The 22675-nt window shown below is 40.0% G+C and overlaps 2 protein-coding genes across 8 annotated transcripts in view; both read left to right on the top strand.

Annotated features, from left to right (window-relative positions):
• Window positions 1-22675, top strand: part of EDN3 (endothelin 3) — a 527748-nt gene that overhangs the window by 151929 nt on the left and 353144 nt on the right. The window lies entirely within an intron of this gene.
• The window catches only part of GNAS (GNAS complex locus), a 177698-nt gene that overhangs the window by 92560 nt on the left and 62463 nt on the right, over window positions 1-22675 (top strand). For all 7 annotated transcript variants that reach the window (XM_083507610.1, XM_083507611.1, XM_083507613.1 and 4 more), the window contains exons 3-4: window positions 21030-21084; window positions 21170-21289. In XM_083507610.1, the coding sequence (XP_083363736.1) occupies window positions 21030-21084; window positions 21170-21289 (175 nt within the window). The remainder of the gene's footprint in view (window positions 1-21029; window positions 21085-21169; window positions 21290-22675) is intronic.

Below are 22675 nucleotides of genomic sequence, written 5' to 3'. Positions count from 1 at the left end.
TGCATGCATTCAAAGCAAGTGTGACCAGGCGCACGTGCTTCTCCGTGAACCTGGAACGGCAGGAAAGGGGGGAGCGAGAGTGTAACAGGGCAGGCTTATACATGCTCCAGAACGCAATGCAACCCCCCCCCAAAAATCGGGGGTTGCGTGTATACACTCCCCCTACCCCCTGAAAAAGTTTTTTCTGGTATAAAATGGGACCACTGTACATTTTAAGCTGCTGCTTAATTTCAGTGGAAAGATGGCTGTAAGCATATGATTGATTATTTGTGCACATGGTGCTGCTGCTATTTAAATGAATCAGTGCCCCCACCTGATCTTTTGAAATTACTGTATTGGGCCAGTTAACTTGAAAAACCATTTGCTACAGTGTAATTTAATGCCAAGAAATAAAGTTCCAAGAACAAGGGCTTGAGTGGAGAAATGTGTACTTAAGTGCTATACAAAATTGATGCAGATTTTCACCAACTCACAGATTCCAGAGTCACTTGTGGATGGATTACAGACTTGTTTGTCATAAAAGCAACTCAAGCCTGCAGGTTTTATTTCATTTTATTTATTTTTAATAACATTTACTAAAGAAAACCCTTGAATATTCAGGATGTCAGGCAACTAGGCCAATATTCAAGGACAAAGACATTAGATCCAAGAATAATCCTGATTTGTTTAAGTAAGTGTATAAAAATATTACACTTTTTAGTAGTATGTTAGAGCTAATCTTGTGTTTTACCTTTGCTTCAATTGGGCAGCTCTTGGGTTTTCGTATACATTAACATGCATGTGTGTGTGTGTGTGTGTGTGTGTGTGTGTATGCACAAGCAGTAGCCAATATATGGTGCCCTCAAAATGTTTTGTACTACAGTTCCCATGAGCCCCAGCCAGCATGACCATTGGCCAGAAATGATGGGAGTTGTAGTCGTAAACATCTGGAAAACATCATATTGGCTACCCCGATATATATGATTGGCTTCTTCTGAAGGTCCTCGGTAAGGTGAATGATTGATTCATCTCTGCTGCTGCCAGAAAAAGCAAAAATAAAAAAGCTTAAGAGTGTTCAGTGATAGCCATAAAAGGGCAAACCGCCACTGTCAAAGCATAGGGAAATAAGTGGTTTGTCTGTTTAGCTGTTGATTCCTTAGAAACCTAAAGCAAGAAAAATGGACAATATTGAGGAAGAAGGGGAGTAATATTGTCTGAAATTATCCAGTTTCCATTTTCCTAGCTGTAAGCTTTTCCTTTATGTCTCTTTTTAAAGAATTTCTCTGCAGTGCACATCAGATTCAGTTTTGAATAATCCTGGTAATATACAAGCATATGGAGAGCAGCTGACTTCCTGGTTTGTCAAAAGTTAGAAAACGGAAAGATTACCCAATTCTCAATTATATTGGGTGTTAGAATGTCAAATAGCAGTTATGCTATAGCTTTTTGCTGTTTTGGTTTGAAGTGCTCCAGTCAGAGGTCACTGCTGGAACAAATACAATTAACTGCTAATAATATCAGTAAAACTTGTGTTGCAGTTTATTTTCCATGGGTACCTTGTTACTTCATACTTTACACAGCATTTGTATGTTTTGATCCTGCTGCTTCTTGTCATCTTCTGAGTAATATTTTTCTTATTGTCACTCTTCTGTGATTCATAATTTAATTCTCATTTGTTCTCTGGGCTCTTATAGTTAAAAATTTTCCCCATTGAAAACAAAAATAAGTGCACCCAAATTCTTACTCTTCTCCGATGTCCCATTAATTTTCTTCCTACCCCCTCAGAGTATCCCCCTTTAATTAGTGTAATTCAATTATCTCTCCTCAATTTGTATCAGTTCAAGTTTTCATACTTACTATTCGACAAGTATTTAGCCAATGATCTGTGCTTTGCCTGTCCCACAATCTTTTTTCTGCTGTAATTCTCCTTGAACCAACATTCATCACCTTTTTCTCTGCTCATCATTTTGACCAGATCTGTTAATGATCCGCCCCTTAGATTAATTTTAAATTTCAAAAATAAATGCACCTTTAAGAGTCTTCATTCCCTTTACACGTCTTACCTATCATACCTCTTCATTCTCCTTTTCCACAATCATGCCATTCTTTGAATAACTTCTTGTAAGACCTTGTGTTACTCCCAATATTGTTATTCCCAGTTTCTCTCTCACAGTATCCCATAACTGCCCCATAACTGATTGCATGTTTCCTGCTTGAAGTGGATCCAAGCTGCCCTGGTCACCTGATGGATGACATGTGCTAGGAGATGAACAGGGGAATGTGACCTTGCTGATCCTTCAACAGCTTTCAGTACCATTGACCATGTTAATCATGAAGCCCACCAGACTAGGATGTGTATTGAGAGCAGGTTGTAGAAGTTTGTGTTGGGTGATTACTCTGTGACAGGTTCCATCTTGTCATTCATGCTTTATAACATTTACATAAAACTGCTATATGAGGTCATATCTAAATTTGGACTGGGATGTAGTCAGTATGAAGACATCTCTCTCTTCCAGCAGGAAATCCTGGGGAAGTATGTGAAAGTCTTGAAATGCTATTTTCTGATGAACAAACTGAAACATACTTAGATAAGACAGAAATATTCTTGACGGGGTTCTTACGACTTGGAACAAGGTGTCTAACCTGTTTTCAGCGGTGTATAATTTCTCTTGAAGAAACAAGTTCCCAGTTTGGTGCTGCAAATCTATTATGGTTATTAAATACAGAGGGGACAGTGGTGACCAGGAATCTTTCTAAGCTTTTTTTAGGGAAGCTGTACCTTGCCACAGACTTTCATGCCCTGGTTACTTCCAGTTTGCACTACTGTCATAATTTCTGTGTGGGGCTCCCATTGAAATCTGGATAGTTTGGAAATTTCGGTTGATACGAAATGCAAATGTGGGATTGCTGGCAGAGGTTAAGAATGGACTACAGGGGTGGGGAACATTTACAATACAACAAACTGAGTCCTTGGGTTCCTATTCCCAATGGGTCATTTTGACAGGTGGGTGGGGCTGCCCACTTGTCAATCACTTATATCACCGTGATGTTGGGTGAACCATTTACCCTTCGCAGCACAGCTGGAGTTCAAGCAGTGTTGCAAAGGGAAGATCCCAGCTGATCCAAGCTAGGCCTGAAGTACACGTTGATCAGTATTGACTTAAAGCCCCACTTTTGGCAGATGTTGGTTCCATTCAAAAGCTTCCGTTAAGAGCTCCCAAGTGGAATCAGTGCCATTGAGGCTTGCATTTGCTGCCAAATTTAAAGGTGCCAGATACATGCCCTGCTTGCCAAGGAACAATCAGAAGTTCATTTTAAGGCTCTCAATTGTTCCTTTGCAGCCACATACAGTGGTACCTCGGGTTGCAGACACTTCAGGTTACAGACTCCGCTAACCCAGAAATAGTACCTCGGGTTAAGAACATTGCTTCCGGATGAGAACAGAAATTGTGCGGCGGCAGCGGGAGGCCCCATTAGCTAAAATGGTCTTCAGGTTAAGAACAGTTTCAGGTTAAGAACAGACCTCCAGAACGAATTAAGTTCTTAGTCCGAGGTGGTGTTGTTTAGTCGTGTCCGACTCTTCGTGGCCCCATGGACCAGAGCACGCCAGGCACTTCTGTCTTCCGAGATACCACTGTATTTACCTGCCCCCCCACCTGACACCATGTATATGACATCATTTGTGTGGCATGTGAGCATGGCTTGAGGAAAACAGCCTTGTGTGACAAATTAGGACTCTTTCCAGGCCTATCTAGGCCCATGGGCCAGAGGTTCCACAGTGCTAGACTACATTTTGCCAATTTTATATCTGCTATACTTTACTAGCTGACCAAATGTTTCCCAGCTCAATTTAAGGTGCTGGCATTGGATATTACAACTCTAAACATGTCATTCATTTATTTATTTAATTAAATGTATTTGCCACTTGATTGTTTTTTGTTTTAAATGCCTCTAAGCGGTTTACAAAAGTATGAAATAAAAGATTAATATTCTCAATAATAAAAGTTAGAAACGGGTATTTAAAAGCATTAAAATGATGATTAAAATCATCAGTAGCTGAAAAGAAATAAAACACGTATAACTTCTACATGCCTGAATAGGATTGCCTAAACTAAACAAAAATATTTTTAGCAGGCAATGAAACGAGTACAGTGAAGGCATCTATCAATAGGGTTTTCCAAAGTGTAGGTGCTGCCACACTAAAATATATTTCTTGTGAAACAAGTATCATGTGGCACCTGTAAATAGTGCCAGTTCTGCAGATTGAAGTGGTTGAGCGGGCATAAATGTGGTAAGGCAATCCCACAAGTAAACTGGTTTGGCACCAGGGACTCTATTATGGGAATAGCCTGTTCTTGCATGAACACGGTTGAGAACTTCCCTGTAGCTTCTAAAGCTCTTCTTTTCTCCCCTCAAGCAGAAAATAGGTGAGAACAAGGGAAGTGGCTTTTCCCACTGTGTCATTGAACTTACGGAATAGTAGCCCCAGAGATATCTGACCAAGGGCTGTTCTGTATATGTAGGATCAAGTCCTTACTGTCTTCCCACTAAGTTAATTTTTGTTGTTGTTGTTAAAGGTGGTTGCCAAGCAGTTCCCCACCTACCCAGGTATCTAATTGGCATTAATACAGTATATTGTGTATACATTTGTACTAGACGCCTTCCTCTTTCCTAAGACTCCACGTGAGGTACTACTGCGTGGAAACATTAAGGTCCACCATTCTGAACTGATTTATGATAATGGCTGATATTGATGTCTGGTGCTTATGTTGTATTTTTTCGTCATCAAAGATAAAAAAATTGCATGATGATTAAAGAAAGAGCCATTTTTCCTTTTCAGTGAAGGATGTTATAAAGTTGTTTATGCTTAACTTAGGGTACATCTTTGCCAGAAGGCATAGGAATATGGATATGTGGTTTGTGTATTTCTTTATTTGGGCCAATAATGACTCCTCTTATTTCTAATTCATCTTACATGCAAAACTTACGTTTTATGTGTCCATGTGCCTTTGATGCTTTGACATCAGCTTAAAAGCTATTGAGTTCAACACTGGCAATCCCAATGATTTCATACAGCTCAGAGATTTGGGAATAGTGTGGCATCTGACTCCAGCTTCATTTGTCGTTTTCGTCTCAAAATAGCTCCAGATATTCTAAAAAGATGCCAGGAGCCATTAATGGGACTGGATGAGGGATAACAAAAAGAAACCCAATACAGGCAAGATGGTTGTGTTGTCAGTGGGTGGTTCAGTTCATCCCAGAGGTCACTTTTGTTTTGCTATAGCGCTTCATTCCCCTCCAAGGATGAGATTCATAGGTAAATAGTGGTGATGATGAGAGATGAAGTTCCTAATAGACAAAATAAAAACTGACAAATTGCCAGGGGCATATGCAGCCACCCACAAATTCTCAAAGAACTCAGATGTAACATTGTTGATCTTCTAACAAATATCAGCCTCTGTACCTGAGGATTGGAAAGTAACCAATGTGTAGCCCGATTTTTTAAAGAGCTGGGGGATGGGAATCCTGGAAATTACAGGCCAGTTAGCTAGCTTAACCTCTGTCCCAGGAAAAATGGTGGAAAGTATTATTAAAGATAAAGTAGCCAAGTACATAGAATAATAAGCCTTGCTTAAGTAGAACCAGCGTTGATTCTGCTAGTGCAAGTCCCATCTCATATATCTATTAAGAGTTCTTTGAGAATGTTAGCCAAGCATGTTGATAGAAGTGATCTGGTTGACATAGTGTATTTGGACTTTCAACAAGGTACCTCAGCAAAGGCTCCTGTGTAGTCTTAACAGTCAAGGGATAAGATAAGAGTTCCTCTTGTGGATCAGGAATTAGTTAAGTAGCAGAGACTAAGGATCTTTGGAAGAGAGATGCAGAAAGTGTGCTACCCAAAGGATCAGTATGGGAACCTGTGCTTCTTCATAAACAATTTAGAGTTAGTGGTAAGCAGTGAGGTGGCCTGAATTGTTCAGGGTCATTGAAACAAAAAGAGATTGTGAAGCACACCAAAAGAATCTCTCCAGACTGAGAATGGGCAGTAAAATTGCAAATGCAATTCAGTACAGTCATACCTCGGGTTACAGCCACTTCAGGTTGCGTTTTTTTGGGTTACGCAGATGCGGGTTGCGAACGTGCATCCTGCACGGATCACGTTCGGCAACCCGAGTGTCCACTGTATAAGGAAGTGGAGATTGATGCACATTGAGGGGGAGGGAATCTTAATGTCACATATGCACTCATGGGGTCTGAACTGGCAGTGACTGGCTACAAATAAGACCTTAGGGTTATAGTAGATAGCCATATGAAAATGTTAACCCAATGTATGGCAGATATTGATGGGAGTATCTGAAAGAGCGGCTTGCTGTGGTCTTCACTGAGACCCCTGCTTTAGTTGTGTCAGCCTCAGCTGTAGGGTGAAACAGAAGGAAGAAAAGAAAAGAAAAGGCAAAACTACCCACAAGGTACAGGTTCTTATATGCCCATACTTGACTTCACAAACTAGAGAGATGTCCCGCTTAGTGGTAGATGCCTAAGAATTGGAAGTCCTTCCTGAGAAATCTTCACTTGATGCCTTCTCTTCATTCCTGCTGGTAGTGTTAAATGGTGGATTATTCATGGTGGATTGATTTTTAATCAAGGTGATTTATATCATTTATCTGAATCTGCAGAAAGGGGATCATGCTTAATATATGCATAAACAGACAGTGGTACGACTCTGATGACAAAACCTTGTTAATTTTAAAAACCAAATAATTACTTACACTGCCGTTTTTACAATTGGGCCTTGCCTATCTTTGCCACACTGCATATCTTCAGCATTCGTTCCTCCTCCTCCTATGGAGGGAATATGTTTAAAGTATTCCCGCATAGGGTCTTTCTCATGTTCAGCCTATTGATTTATTTGTCTAAAGAAATTTTTATCCCTTTCTTAAATTGAAAAAAGCTCCAAGAGTAGCTTACAGAGCAATAAAAAAAAGACACCTTGTGAGGTGAAGCATAGGTGAAGTGGGAATATCTGCATCTGCACACTAGGCATATTTTTATCTTTTATTCTTTCCACATTGCTCTTTCTACTACACTCTGCTTTGGTCCTGCCTCACCCACACAAAACAGACAAAAATGCCATGATAGGTGGAGTATTGAGTTATTGTTCAATTACTGAGGAGACTAGAGCATTAGATGAAAATAAAATGCTTTTGATTGTAGGCTAATGTATTAACTAATGTATCTGGTAGAAACATTAAATCACTTTAGATATTACCTATAGGACCAATATGGATATTTACAGGTTTTACACAGATTACTTAATACAGTCCATATGCAGATTATGTAATATTTAATTACTTAATATCATTTAAGAGGAAATTTAGGGTGGAATCCAGTGTTGTGCAAATGAATTTCTGTCCCTCAATGAAATTTCTCCTTCCTCTCCTCCACCTGCATCCTCCAGAGATTGTCTCTAGAACAAAAATCTTTTTTGTTTTGCCTGAAGGAGACATGCAGTGCAAAAATGGTTTAGATAACTTTTTAATGGGATCAAATATGTGGCAAGATTGCAAACTTCTGAAATGCACATAACTCAAGAAATGCTTTTTATATCAGTCCTCTGCCTCAAAGCTGCTTTATGGAGTTAAACACCTTTTTGGGGCGTGGGTCCTGTGTGCTGAACAGGAACAACACAAAATCACTATGCATACGCCGCTCTGGATTGTGGGCCATTGTCTTAAATAACCAGACGTTTTAAAAGTAAGATATAAATTTCAGCTTGTCTATACTCCTTGGCCCTATGTGTAAATATTTATTATTCTCATAATTTCTGTTGATCCCAAGATGAGTTTTCTGTCACAAAAACCTAGACTTGTATCTTTTAAAAATGCAGTAAGGTACTCAAGCACAGGGTAATACAATGCTTTCCAGTAATTATTTTATTTTATATTAATGACCAGCTACGTATTAAGTTGGGTGGCCTGAGGTGAAAAATTACCCTCCTGCCTTTTCCGCACTCTGTTTTAATAGTGGGCATTCAGTAATAAATATGCAGTTAAGTCAAATAGTTACCTTGAACATTTCCCAAGAGGTGCGATCTTGCCAGCAGAATGCCTCCAGCAAGTTGTGTGTACGTCACACCATAACCATCATATCTTAACTGGAAAATTAAGTGGAAACAGTTTTATACTGACCTCAGCCTTCTGCAGCAGTCAAAGTAGAACAGCTTACATTAGTAGTTTCATCTGGGTTACTCCATCAATTAGTCCATCTGAAATTATAAATATGACATACCTTTTTTTAAATCGTCAACGTCATCAGTCACAAGGTTGAAGTTGATAGGGCATGAATGTGTAACAAATGAGTAGTGTGTGTTTTATTGGTATACAGTGGTACCTCGGGTTAAGTACTTAATTCGTTCCGGAGGTCCATTCTTAACCTGAAACTGTTCTTAACTTGAAGCACCACTTTAGCTAATGGGGCCTCCTGCTGCTGTTGCGCTGCCGGAGCACGATTTCTGTTCTCATCCTGAAGCAAAGTTCTTAACCTGAGGCACTATTTCTGGGTTAGCGGAGTCTGTAACCTGAAGCGTATGTAACCTGAAGCATATGTAACCCGAGGTACCACTGTATAGGTAAAGCAAGCCCCAGAGGCTCTGTGGTTTAAACCACAGCACCACCCGCGTATCGGTATAAAGCCATATCAAAAAAGTGAAAGGATTAGCTACCATCATCCCTGGCCATCATTGGTCATGCTGGCTAGAGCTGATGGGAGTTGGAGTCTGGAGGGTATTGTCTTCGCCACATCTGTTTCAGAACTCCACTTACATTTAAGTAGCACGGTTTGAACTGTTTTCTTCCAGTGAATTTATTCAAGTGGGTTTTCAGCTCCCAGAAGTAAATGGACAACACACTTACTGGTACAGAAACAAAATGTAATGCATGCACAGGCTATAATTTCATTTTCTTACGTTGTATTGTACCGTGTTTGTGTGTGTGATTTTAAGTAATCTTTTGCATCAGTTGACAGTTCAGCTAGCAAAGTTGATGAGGAACTTCATGTTTATGCAAAATACTGATAATGTCACAAATTTAGATATGAGATTTGAATATATATGAAACCAAGGTTATTTTAAAGTTGCCAATTTTGATTCTTGAAACATTAGCACCCTTGGCTACGGAGTGGGGATGATGGTAGAGCTGAGCTGGGCCACTGTGGAATTTAGATTAGGAGTTGTGCCAGGACAGGAGCGGAACCCAATGAGTGATGGGTAGAGACAGGGCAGAAAGAGGATTTTACTAGCTTTTCAGACCGCAATAATGGATGCTTAATGGAACATTGAGTGTGTTTTGTTTGGTGGGACCAATGCAATACTGGCTGTTTTTGCAATGCATGAGATTTAATTTTCTGCCTTAAAGACTTATTTCTGCACATCATCTTGAACCCATGTAAGCTATATGTGTTTTAGTAACTTTTAATAGTTATGAGATTGCACTGTAGTGTTCTGCTTGAAATTTTTCTTAAATTAACTCTTCATGTTAGCAGCCTTTATGCCAAATATTCCCCAAGGCTGTTGAAAAATGGTGACAGCTAGGTGATGTGCAGTGAGGTGGATATAAGTTAGGCATCTATTGTGGTCACTACTGTGGCCTGGAAGTTCCTTGCATATACACTGACATTTCAAGTAAATGTCCACAGGGAATTGAATATTCAGGAACTAAATGGTTTCCAAATGTGTAAAGAGAATAAGGGTTATGGAATGCTGAGTCACATCTCTGTACAACTTAGCGTGGCCCTGGTTTGCTAGGATTGATGCACATTTTATTAAATGACCATTGCTTTTGCTGAAACTAATCAGGACCCTGTATTTATATAGCAGATGGATGCAAGCTTGCATATGAAATGGGATTTGTTCATGTCTGATCAGTCATTTATAAAGTGACTCGAATTGGCTTTTTTTCTCAGTTAAAAATCCTACATTAATTGGTAGTGAATATTAATTGGTCAGGTAACTTTAAAACTTTAAAAAAAAATGGAATTAAATGTAAATAAATACCAGGTGAGAACTTTAAGGGGAGGCTGCATTTTGAATAATCAGAGGCCATTACCTCTATCTAAAGTTTTTCATAGGGTTATTTCAGTTGACCAAACAAAGTACAAAATATGAAGCAGTACAAAATCATAGCCTCCATAGAACCAGTTGCTTAAGTACATAATATGTATGTTATCACTAATGACCACAAAGTTGAGATTATTTTGGGATTTTAGATCAGAATGTCCCAGTTTTATCACACTGGCATTCATGAATCACCATCCTGGATTTTGTCTGCAAGTTTTGCCTGCGAAACAGAAAAATATTATGTCAGTAGTTCATATGAACAAATAGAATTGCAGTAATTTTGTGTTTCACTAAAAAGAGGAGTCCATATACAAAGGAAAGCAATTCATAATAGGAAGCAATTTCCCGCAGAAAGGTCTGAGGCCAAGGAGTTTTGATCACAGAGGGCCTTTAAGTCAAGATGGGCAAAAGCTGTCCAATGTAGGGGGGGCGGGACTTTTCCTGAGAATTCCCCAAAACTAAAAAAAAACCCCAACACAGTTCAGAAAAGTTCCTGTAACATTTCTAGCCTCTACCATACACCCATTTTCCTCAACATTAATAAATTACATTGGGGAGGGGGAAGTTGCCTCTGAGAGTCAAGTTCTCAGCTTCCTCCAGTCAAGCTTTCTGAGCATGCTTAAACCCTCCATTGTTCACAAGGAAGGAGTCCGGTGGTATAAAGAACTACTCTTCCCAGTGTCAGCAGTGTAGGCTCACAGGTGTAGCCAGAATTTTTTCATGCAACGTGAGAAATGACTTAGATCATGGGTAGGCAAACGAAGGCCCGGGGGCCGGATCTGGCCCAATTGCCTTCTAAATCCGGCCCGCGGACGGGCCAGGAATCAGCGTGTTTTTACATGAGTGGAATATGTCCTTTTATTTAAAATGCATCTCTGGGTTATTTGTGGGGCCTGCCTGGTGTTTTTACATGAGTAGAATGTGTGCTTTTATTTAAAATGCATCTCTGGGTTATTTGTGGGGCATAGGAATTTGTTCTCCCCCCCCCCAAAAAAAAAATATAGTCTGGCCCCCAACAAGGTCTGAGGGACAGTGGACCGGCCCCCTGCTGAAAACGTTTGCTGACTCCTGACTTAAATGAAGTCACCCTCAGTAGTGTAGTTTTGTGGTGTTGTTTTGATTTTGCTGTGGTTTTTTTTCTTGTTTAATTCCTGTTGGTCAGTGAGTGAAAAAGGAATAAACTTAGGCAATAAATGTAAGGATATTTTTTTTTTAACTCCACAGCATCCATAGTTCACGTCTGCAGGAATTGCAGGCTTTGACTTTGCTGCTGTCTTCTCCTAGTACCCACCCCTGATTCCAGCCAGCCTTTCACAAATTAAGTATGGAAATAGGAGGGAGGGAGAAAAGGGGCAGATGAAATGACATTTATCAGCTGAGATGAAATGGGGAGGTTGATGGGTTTGTTTTGTATTGGCTAGGGAGTTTTCGAACACAGACACGCACACAACACCTGTTCTGAAATCCTTCTTCATTCCTACTTTTACGCATCTGGAATTTAGAACGGAGGGTTTTTCCTTAATTGAAATTAGTAGGGTAACGCTTAAAAGGCACTTGCGCTTTGGGGGTTGTGGTCTGTTTGTAAAAGGTGATGCCTGGCCATTTAGGTGTCTGTTTCCACAGTAGTTCTCGTGGATAAGGTGGCACAGTGCGGAACAGACAGAAGAGTATTCACACTCAGCAAACAAACCTCAAACTGTCTTTGACAACATTGCTGGTTGGGTGGTCTGTAGAATCTTAAGAACGTTATGATTTGTTTTCCGTTTTTGTTCGTGTTAGGCACTTCAGTAGGATATTTATGTTTGTAGAAATATTAAATTTAAAGAAATAAACACATTAATAGGGTGCATTCTTCCTTAAAATTGTATTGACATAATCCCTACACCACCCACCAATGGATGCTATTCCGATCTGACTCCCTGAGAGGCTATATTAGAATAGGCGATAATTTACTGCAGAGGTTAAATAAAATTCTTTTTAAAAAACAAAACATGCAGATTTGATATGTGCCCTTTCCTAGTAAAATGAGGTTGCAATCATTAACATAGTAGTGAATTTTCCATATTTGTTTTTTGAACAATTTCAAAATTAGAACATATACAGACTTCTTGGCTAAGATCAAGTTTGAAAAGCTAGATTCTTTGGAAATATTTTGTTGGGTAGTTACTCAGTTTCGGATCCTGGCTTGTTCTCAGACTATATTTAAAAACTAACCACAGTTCCGCAAGTTCAGACATCATTAGGAATTGTGGGTAGTTAAAACTGAAAGCAGATGCTTCTCATTTCCTGGTGCACAAAACTTGGGGGTAGTGTTGAGTACATATACCTGAGGTTCACTATGGCTTGTTCATGTAGTTTGAAGCTATTGTACATGATACTTAGTATTACGTGGGAACAGGGTCTGTCTCTCGCTCACCTTCTATTTACCAGAGTGAAGACAAGGTGGCACCTAGCTCTTTGTATTTAAGAATGTAATACATTTTGCAAACCATTTTGTTCGGTTGTTTTAAAGCAAAGTAGGCTTGTATGCCCACTTCTTTCTCCCCCGTAAATTGTACTTGAAAAAAATGAGAGTTAAGATTATATGACAGGTTTAAATAAATAAATAAATTTTGAAATTGTCCAGCACCGTAGAGACCAACTAAGCACACGAAAGCTTATACCCAGAACAAACTTAGATGGTCTCAATTTTTTAATTTTTTAATTTCTACTCAGTCAGACCAAAATGGCTGCCTACCTGAATCCATGACAGGTTTGTTTGAGGTGGGATTTGGAAAGGGACCATATTCTAAGGGCAGGATGACTGGGAGCAAGAGGTGTAGGTTCTGTAACTTCAGTTATTTTTATCCGTCATAACTTGTACATTTTTCAACCTTGTTTGCATTTATTTTAAGTGACGGCGACACATATTCAACTCTTTCTGCCCCTCATTGAAAAGATTAACATAAACTCATACCTGATTGATTCATACCTGATTGATAGGATCATTGTTCTAATGCAAGAGGATCTCTGCAATAGGACGAGAGTAGTGGAGGACACATTAATGGATTTTATATCCCTTAAGCCATGACGTATGCTAAACCTGTTGTTTTGCTCCAGGCGCAAGTCTTTAAAACCTTGGTTTCAAACCTTAGTTAAAATGGGAACCTTGTTCAGCATGAACTGTAGTTAAGGTAAGGGGCTGGGAGAGGCATAGTTTTATGTCCCGACCAAGATGTTAAAAGGGTGAAATAAGAATTTGACACACTCAAATTGTTGTCTACAAATTACTGCATTTCGTGTTCTAAATCGATGTCCACAGATGAACTCTGTTTTGGGGCTCTCAACAGGGTAAAAAAGAAATGAGCATGCTGCATGTTTCTGTGTGCATGTGTTGCTGAACCCCATAACTTCTCAGGGGTAGGGAACTTAAGACTTGGGAGCTGAATATAGCCTTTCAATGCTTCCAAGGCTTGAGACTCTTGAGATTCTCCTAGACACACCCTAAAGTCTTTTTACTAGGCTGGAACACATCCTTGAGCTCAAATGATGCCTTTTGCTTGACTGCATGAAGAATAGAATGGTGTGTGTAGAAATTAGCTTTCTTGTTGTTTAGTCGTTTAGTCGTGTCCGACTTTGTGACCCCATGGACCAGAGCACGCCAGGCACTTCTGTCTTCCACTGCCTCCCGCAGTTTGGTCAAACTCATGCTGGTAGCCTTGAGAACACTGTCCAACCATCTCGTCCTCTGTCGGCCCCTTCTCCTTGTGCCTTCTATCTTTCCCAACATCAGGGTCTTTTCCAGGGAGTCTTCTCTTCTCAGGAGGTGGCCAAAGTATTGGAGCCTCAGCTTCACGATCTGTCCTTCCAGTGAGCACTCAGGGTTGATTTCCTTAAGAATGGAGAGGTTTGATCTTCTTGCAGTCCAAAAGCTTATACAAAAGTAAAACTTAGATTTGTTGCTCTGCCCACATTTGTCTTTGGCCTCACCTACCGCGGGCATGTGGCTCTCAAAAGGGAATGCAGCCATTGGACTGAAAACGTTTCTCCTCCCTGTTTTAAATGGATCATTGTTGAGGTGCGGGACATTTCACTTCCAGTATGACAGCTAATGGGATTTGATTTCAGCTTGCCTCTTGGGAGTAGTTTTATCAGATGCAGCAGGTTTTTAAGAATTTTCACGATAAAAATCTCTTAAAGCAAACATACATTTATCTTGATTTCGACTCTTGGATATCAAGGAAGTTTTAATGCTGTGATCTTTGACACAGCTTAAATGCAACTTCTTTCTTGAAGCTATTTGGAATTGTAACTTGTTTTTCTCTGGTGTCTCAAAGAAACTTCGGTGACCTTCCTGACAAACTGACGAAGGCTTCTTTTTAGTCCTTCTAAAACAGTCAAAACAAGAGTCTGATCACAATTGTAACAACTTGCATGGTCCCAGTGGGATTGAAGTTTATTCTAGGGCTCAGTTAGGTCAAAGCATTCTTTGGAAAGCGTTTAAAATAAGTTTATGTGGCTGCACCTCAGAACTTGAATTAAAGAAAGATTGAGTGATACTTAAAAGTGTATGGAAATGTCTGAGATAAGAATATAAACCACTGGATAAATGTGACTCTTAGAGGTCATTTCTTGCCATTTTGCCTAGTATTAAAATCAAGCAGCTTCTAGGATATATACAGCTGTGCCCATGGACAGTGCCAGGTTTTCTGCTTTTAGATGAGCGCCCCCCCCTTTCTGACCCCCCCTCCCAAACAATACGTTGGGCTGTCTGTTGTTACTTTTAAAGTACCTTGCATATTTCTCTGATCAAATGTTCAGCATTTTTTAAAAAAACAAGACCAGCAAAATAAATTTTAAAAGTTGAAAAATTGCTTTGCAGGAAGGGTTGGGTTTGGATTATCACAAAGCTCAGCTAAGCAGCACTGTGCATGCCCTCTTTCCCCCTTAAAACCGGTAGAACAGATATCAAGTTTTATATTTCTGCTCAAATTGGGGCAAACTGCAAGCCTTGTGTGTCTGTATGCACCCTTAAATGCTTTGTGTAAAACAGTACATTGGGGGAATGCTGAGAGATGTTGGTGACTTAAAAAGAATAAACTTTATATTTTAAAACATTTGATCTTAATGGTCCCTTCCTAATTTAGAAGGATGGAAGCATAATCTGGCAATGTTTTTGAACAGTAATAATTTTAAGAATAGTGGTTGAGATTCAACTAAGTTACTTCTTGAGCAGAATAAGGTCCACTTACATAAGAGAACTCCATCTCTTACACTGCCACCCCCATGCCCTCAAAATCTATAAATGGTTGAGGGGAAACCCAAAGTAGGTTTGGGGGGGGCGCGCACAAGGGAAGAAGAACGGGGAAGGTTCTGTTTTGTGAGTAGAGTTCGTTTCACATACTCACACCCCACTTAGTGCTACGTTGAATTTCACCCAGAGTTTGCTCGGTTGTACATTGCTTAAGTCAGCAACTAAAAATTTTCTACACTTGTATAAAGTAGTTCAATTTATCATTTTCTTTAAATGGTTGAATTGTTACTAATTTGTACAGGTTATTGGTTGAACTCTTGATGTAGGAAACATGTTGCATCATTGTCATGGAAAAATGTACACTTAGTAAATATTACAAAATGAAGTTATACGTTCATTGCTGTAATAAGACTCTTTGTTTACCGAACATGCCATAGGGCCATGGTAACACAGACAGAAATAGGGACTTGAGTGCTCCTGTGTTAAAGACAATGATGACTACCTAGCAGCTTGTCAATTGCAGGAATTTTGCACCACTTTGAAATACATCATCACTTAATTGGCTTATCAGTAACTTGGAAGTCCACTAAACATTTGAACTTTGTTACATATCTTTGGATGCAAAGTCTTCTAACAGGGCCAGGTAATAGCTGGGAGCATATGAAACTCTGCTCAAGAATCACCACTGGCTCCATGTAACTGCTGCTTTTTGTGTTGTACATGCCTTGAATTGAGCCACCTTAAAGCTCCTATATCCTTAACCAATGACAATGCTGGCTGGAGTTGGAGTGCCACACTAGGCATTCCTGCTTTTGAGAGTTGATACTACTCATCATAGCAAGGGTGTATGTAGTGAGTTATTGGATAGATTTGCACCTAGTGTTATGCAATGGAACCACAAATAGGAATCCACAGTTCCTGAATAGTCCTTTTGGCCAAATCATCTCTGCATATATATTTTTTTAAACCAAATGTTCATGTTAGTGCTGCCCATCTTACAAAAAGCATTATGCACTCATTGTTAATAATAATTGGGGTTCAAAAAGCACACAGCTGTTTTTGAGCATGCATCTTTGCACTGTGTATTGGGCAAGCTTCACGTCCATATGATAGCATTACCGACTAGAAAAATTACTGGTGTCTTCATTGCAATAGACTTTTTAGTTGTCCAACAAAGTCCTTCTTTAAAACTTGCACTGCAAGGCAATTTATTCCATTACTAGACTGTTGTAGGCTCAGACCAAGTCTTAGCCTCATATGAGGGCCAAAGTCTTTAGGTATGATTTGATGTGCTAAATCCAAAGAAGTAAATGAAAGTTGGGAGAGCACAGTTAAAATTACTTTCTTTCAAATGGGTTAAGAAAGTGAAGAATAGTTTCATAAATTCGGCAAACTAAGAAAGAGCAGCCGGAAAACCTTTTGGCTGGTGTGGAATGTTGTATTGACTTTTCTTTCTAGCCACGCTAAGGAGAATGTATGCTTCTCAAAGTGCAGTGGTACCTCACAAGACGAATGCCTCGCAAGACGAAAAGTGTATCTGAAGAAGTGTGCATGCACACGAAAGCTCATACCAAGAACTAACTTAGTTGGTCTTTAAGGTGCTACTGGAAGGAATTTTTTAATTAAGACGAAAAACGCACAAGACGAAAGAGTTTTCCGTTTTTTGAGTCGTTCCGCAATACGAATTTCCCTATGGGCTTGCTTTGCAAGACGAAACGTCTTACGAGTTCTTGCGAGTTTGTTTCCTTTTTCTTAAAGCCGCTAAGCTGTTAATAGCCGCTAATAGCCGTGCTTCGCAAGACGAAAAAACCGCAAGACGAAGAGACTCGCGGAACGGATTAATTTCGTCTTGCGAGGCACCACTGTGTTACGTTTAAGCATAAAAGTGACTACAAAATAATAGATCAGTTATATAATCAAGATGTATAGGCTTCAAAACAGACCATTGTCAATTAATAGGAATATTATTGGGACCACGGTGGTGAAGGAAAAGCATAATTAACAGCATAAACCTGTGTATGTCTACTTAGAAGTAAGTCTGGCTGAGTTCAGTGAGGATTACTTTCAGGATATAGGATTGCAATCTTGTTGTTTTTGGATTGGTTGGTATCGTGCACTGAGGTCTATAGGGAGATGCAGGGTGGCTCTTGTAGAACGATGGTTTTAATGCATAATACTGAGCAGATCACGCAATAATACATCCCATTAAGCAAAACTTTGGCTTAGAAGGAGTACACAGCAGCTTTGCTCCTTCTCCCACTTGCTGCTGTGTACTATGTTCAGCATGTCATCCAAATCTGGACTTGAGGTTAAGCTCTCTCCAGATGAACTACAAGCTTGTAACCAAGGTTAGTTCAGATAAATGCTACTTTAATATTAAGAACGTTTTAGCCTTCAGATAATAATATTGAACATGTTTGCTTACTCCCCTGGATTTGTCAGGAGAGTCAGCATTATGTTCTGAATTAAGAGCCATCACTTTGAGTACTGGGAAATACTCTTTGTAATAGATCAGCAGTAAAGGTAAAGGGACCCCGGACCAGTAGGTCTAGTCATGACGACTCTGGGGTTGCGGCGCTCATCTCGCTTTATTGGCCGAGGGAGCCGGCGTACAGCTTCTAGGTCATGTGGCCAGCATGACTAAGCCGCTTCTGGCGAACCAGAGCAGCACACGGAAATGCTGTTTACCTTCCCGCCAGAGCGGTACCTATTTATCTACTTGCACTTTGACATGCTTTCGAACTGCTAGGTGGGCAGGAGCAGGGACCAAGCAACGGGAGCTCACCCCGTCACGGGGATTCGAACTGCCGACCTTCTGATCGGCAAGTCCTAGGCTCTGTGGTTTAACCCACAGCGCCACCTGCGTCCCTAGATCAGCAGAAAAGAGGGTGCTTAATAATCAGGACAAAATATGTTTCTAAACTAAAGAGTTGAATTACCAATAAGCTAAATGCTGAACCCAAAGTAAAACAATAAGGAGCTCCTGATAGAGGGGTGCCTTGGAAGGAAGCAGTCTAGGCCTAAAGACTCCATATAATCCCTACTTTTTACGGGAATTCCCAACCACCTAAATAATGTATACTGTGTAGAACACTTATTAGCTTTGGGGGATGACAGCAAGTATTTCCTCTTTCATAATGACATGGTGTCTCCAGAATGCAATGTTGGTCCAGAATTTTAGTGTTTTCAAGGTGACAAGGGTAACCAGATATATGCATATTTCATCTAATCTACTAGTGAGTTCAGCTCCTTTTCACCGTATAATGGCTATCTTTGTGCCATGTTGCCTTCTGCTTCCTTCACCCTAGTTGTGATGATTGACATCTCTGTAGGTCTGGTTCTTCCTCCGCCTCAATAACAATATTTGCAGCTCTTCCATAATAACGCAGCAGCTGGAGGCTTAAGAGTTAGGCAGCAAGTTTTTGGCCTAGGTACATACTATACAGATTCAGTTTGCAAAAGAATATGCCTTTTCAGTAGCTGGGGAACTCATGTTGCACTCATGTCCTGCTGGTGGACTTCCCAGAGGCATCTGAATGGCTACTCTGGGAACAGAATGTACTAGGCTTAGGTATTTAGGATTTCACCAGATCTTATAGCATTTGTGTGTCAGTGCAAGTTCTTTAGTTCTTAGCTTTTTCCACTTTTGAGAGAATGGAAGCTGCAGATGGGTTTTTCTTTCCTCCAGAAAGTGATTGCACACACTCATTAGTGTGAATGTAAGTAAAATTTATCAGTCTTGCACTTGTGTTTTTTAAACTGTTTTCTGCAGTCTGTACACTAGTTTGATTAAAGGTAAGGTAGAAATAGGAACACCTTTCAGTACTTTTGGACACCCCTATTCTCTCATGCAAGTATCCACCCTGCCATTGTACGTTGCCATTAAACTCTTCTACAGTGCAATAACCTGGCTTCTGAAGTTAAGTGGGTTAGTATTTTGACCATATTTTTTTTTAAAAAATTGAATCGTGAAAGGAACTGATTCTAATTATAAAATAAATACAAGTCAGGCAAATTTAATCCAGGAATGGGGAACGTGTGGCTAGATTACAGCTCCCATCATCACCTATCAAAGGCTATTCTGGTTGGGGCTGATGGGCTCTCCATTCTGGTTTAGTATTGTGAGGGCTATGGGCAAAGCAATACACTGGCTTTTCTTTTTTTAAGAATACCACAGTCAGGATTGATCACAGGACCTAAAAGAATGTTGTACTAGGAAACACCCAAGAGTTCTATAATACATGTTCATTCTTAATAATTCAAATCAAATGTGATGTGCCATATCATGCTCTAGACATCTTTAGTATCCATTTGTGTGCATTTCCATGAATGTGCACTAGGTTTAAGATGCCTTCATCCCATACTTAACTTCTATAGACTCAGAAAATCTAGTTGCAGAATAACCTTTTGGTTTCACTTTTTGGAATGTGAATAGTTGAAGAGAAGTATTTCTGCACACCTTTTCTACTCCTGCAAGCTACCGTAGCGGAAATGTTTAGAGCAGAGCGCATTTTTATTTGCTCCCGATATTTTATTGCTGGCAATAATTATGTGTAGCTTCTTACTATATACAATAATTTTGCATTGGTACAACCAGAAATGATCTCAAAGAGCCTGCCTTACTACACGAAGAAACTTTTCATCTGTCTGTGTGGGAGCCAGTGATAATTTTCTCTGTCCCAAACTCTCCTACAAGATTGAGAGAATTTTTCCTCTTACTCGGGGGGGCGTTGTATGGAAAACCAATGCTGGGATGGCTTGTGCCACATAACTGGGATGCTTATGGAAAATTCTTCCCATCCCCATTGCCCTGGCCTTAGCCAATCTCTGCTTGCCTCCACCCATAAAGGGGCTGCCCACTATTCGGATCTGTTGGTTGTCACCCCGGCACAAACCAGTTGAGAGACAGGATTTCCTCTGTGGGACCAGCCCCACGTAGCCAGTGTTGCCCCTTTCAGTTGGATTTGTAGAAAGAACATAAAGATAAAAATGGAAGAGAATGGCCGTTGTGAGGAGCGACTTTCCTTTGGAACTTGCAGTTCATGGGCTGCGTGTTGGACCACCCTGAGCTAAACCATGGTTTGGCTTAGCATTATGTGCAAACCCAGGTTCATGTTTTGTCTCCCCCAAACATACTAGGAGCAATATGTCAAGAACAAATGCCCTTCATTGACTTGGGGTGAGACAGACCATGAGCTCAGGTTGGCACACACCAAATTTTGTCTTAAGCTCCTGGCAGCTCAGCAGCAGCATCAGGGGCAAAGTGAAGCAGCTGCAATTTTCTAAATAACCACCAGCACATTTACTCATTCACACTCTGTCATAGTTTGGCTTACATGTGAACTAGGCCAATGTGTGTATTTTTGTCAGTTGAACAACTGTGGGGTCCCTGTTTAGGAACTTATCCCTGGAGTTTCTGATACCCAAAGCAGTGTAAGTGATTTCCTTAATCTTAAGACAATGCAACTTTGTTAGGTTGTTTCAGATATATTACAAGAAACATGCGTTTGAAATCAGAATCCATTCCTCAACTCTTTTATATCCCGCTCCCCGCCAAACTTAGATTTGGTGTCTAGCAGCTGGCTGGCTAGATGATTTATTGAAGATTATTTTTCTTGATAGAAGTACTTTGACTTTTGTTTTCCTCTTCAAAGCTATCTCTCCATGATCTAGAAATTTAATTTGTTATTTTCTTGGTTACAGGGAGAAAAAAATGAAAATTCAGGATATTAAAAACAATATTAAAGAAGCTATAGAGGTAAGTCTACAAGCCTTTCCTGGTTGCTTCGAACTAAAATTTTAACCCGTCACTTTCTGATAACATTTTATCTCTTTTTCTACAGACAATAGTGACAGCAATGGGAAACCTGGCACCTCCAGTTGAACTAGCCAATCCAGAGAATCAGTTTCGAATTGACTATATATTAAACTTAGCAAGCCAGATAGATTTTGACTTCCCACCAGTAAGTATAAATTCTTATTTGCAACAGCCTTATGTTGCATTGGTTTTTAGTTTTCATTTCTTATCGGTGCTGATTTCTTGCAAGGATAGAGTGCAGTAAAGTAAGTTTCCCAATGCATATAGTTCTCTATTATGATCCCAAATATTCATGAGTCGGTTGGCCAAGTTACTGATATAACAGTGTTGAGACATCATATGAGCTACTTTCCCTTCTGTATACTTATACAAATCATCATCAGCCTATAGTCAGGGTGGTGTTGGTTGGACATTGGAAAGTGAAGTGCAATATAATTTTTTTTGTCTCCAGTGGAGTTAAAAGCAGTATGGTAAATGAAGTTCAGGAGTACATTTAAAGTAGATGGGCCATGCCGTTAATGCACAGTAAATGCAATCAGGCAAAATCCTGGTCGATTTCTCTGTGGCCCTTGATTTTGTAAACATGTTTTCTGCCACCAAGTGACAGGTGCTGATTTTCTTAGTAGTAGTAGTTTGAAATACTTATTTTGCGTATACACTGAGAAATAGGCAACTAAATTGATGAAATCTTATGCTGCGAACTCAGAGTTAGGGACATGTTCAGAGCTGCTCAAGAAGTCCATGGATAAGCTGAGATTTGAAACTGGACCTAAGTTCAGCTATCACATGTTGTTGTTATTGTAAAGCAGTTTAAAACATTGGCTGTGTTTGTACATAACTCTTAAGCTGTAGTTTGCTGTCTCCTAGACGAGCAAACAAACCATAGTTTGCTTCTCCAAAGCTTAGTTACTCCTGCCTACTCTTTACTGCCTGCCTGACATCCTGTACTGGCATTGCCTCACCTTGTTACTAGCTCCTGGCTGTGCAAACAGGCCAGGGAAATCTTCTCATAAGTTTTCAGCCATTCCTGTTATGCCCTGAGTCAAGCTAATTTCCCCCCACCCCACCCGCATCACAGAAACACCAAATGTACTCTTAATAATCAAATTCCTTAGCTCTATTCTACTGCTCTAATGGAATGAGATTGACTTTTACAGGTTTTCTGCTAGTATCTTTTTGTATTGTATTGAAAGATCGGTGTTTTGTTCCTGTGAAGAGTTAATTATTTTTGTTGTAAGTAGGCTTAGCAGTCAGGATAGCCAGGTGTGTGTTAATTAGTCAGTTGACATAAATGATCATTAAAAATTTCCCCCTCTCCTTGCAGAGCAACTGGGTCTAACTTGTGAGGGGCAACTTGTCATGGAGGAATTGGGAGAATGGAGAAGAGAGAGCTTGTTGTCAGGCAGATTTAAGAGTGAGGACATCTTTGGGGGGGGAACAGTCTGGTGAACAGTTTTGGTTTTTTTCAGCTGCTTGTGCAGCTTGGTGAGTATTAGGTCACCAAACAAACCATGGTTAAGGAAAGTTGTTT

The sequence above is a fragment of the Podarcis liolepis genome (genome assembly GCF_965112155.1).
Source record: "Podarcis liolepis genome assembly, chromosome: 6".
Classification (NCBI taxonomy): domain Eukaryota; kingdom Metazoa; phylum Chordata; class Lepidosauria; order Squamata; family Lacertidae; genus Podarcis; species Podarcis liolepis.
The sequence above is the reverse complement of the archived record's forward strand: the minus strand, read 5'-3'. Positions and strand labels throughout refer to the sequence as shown.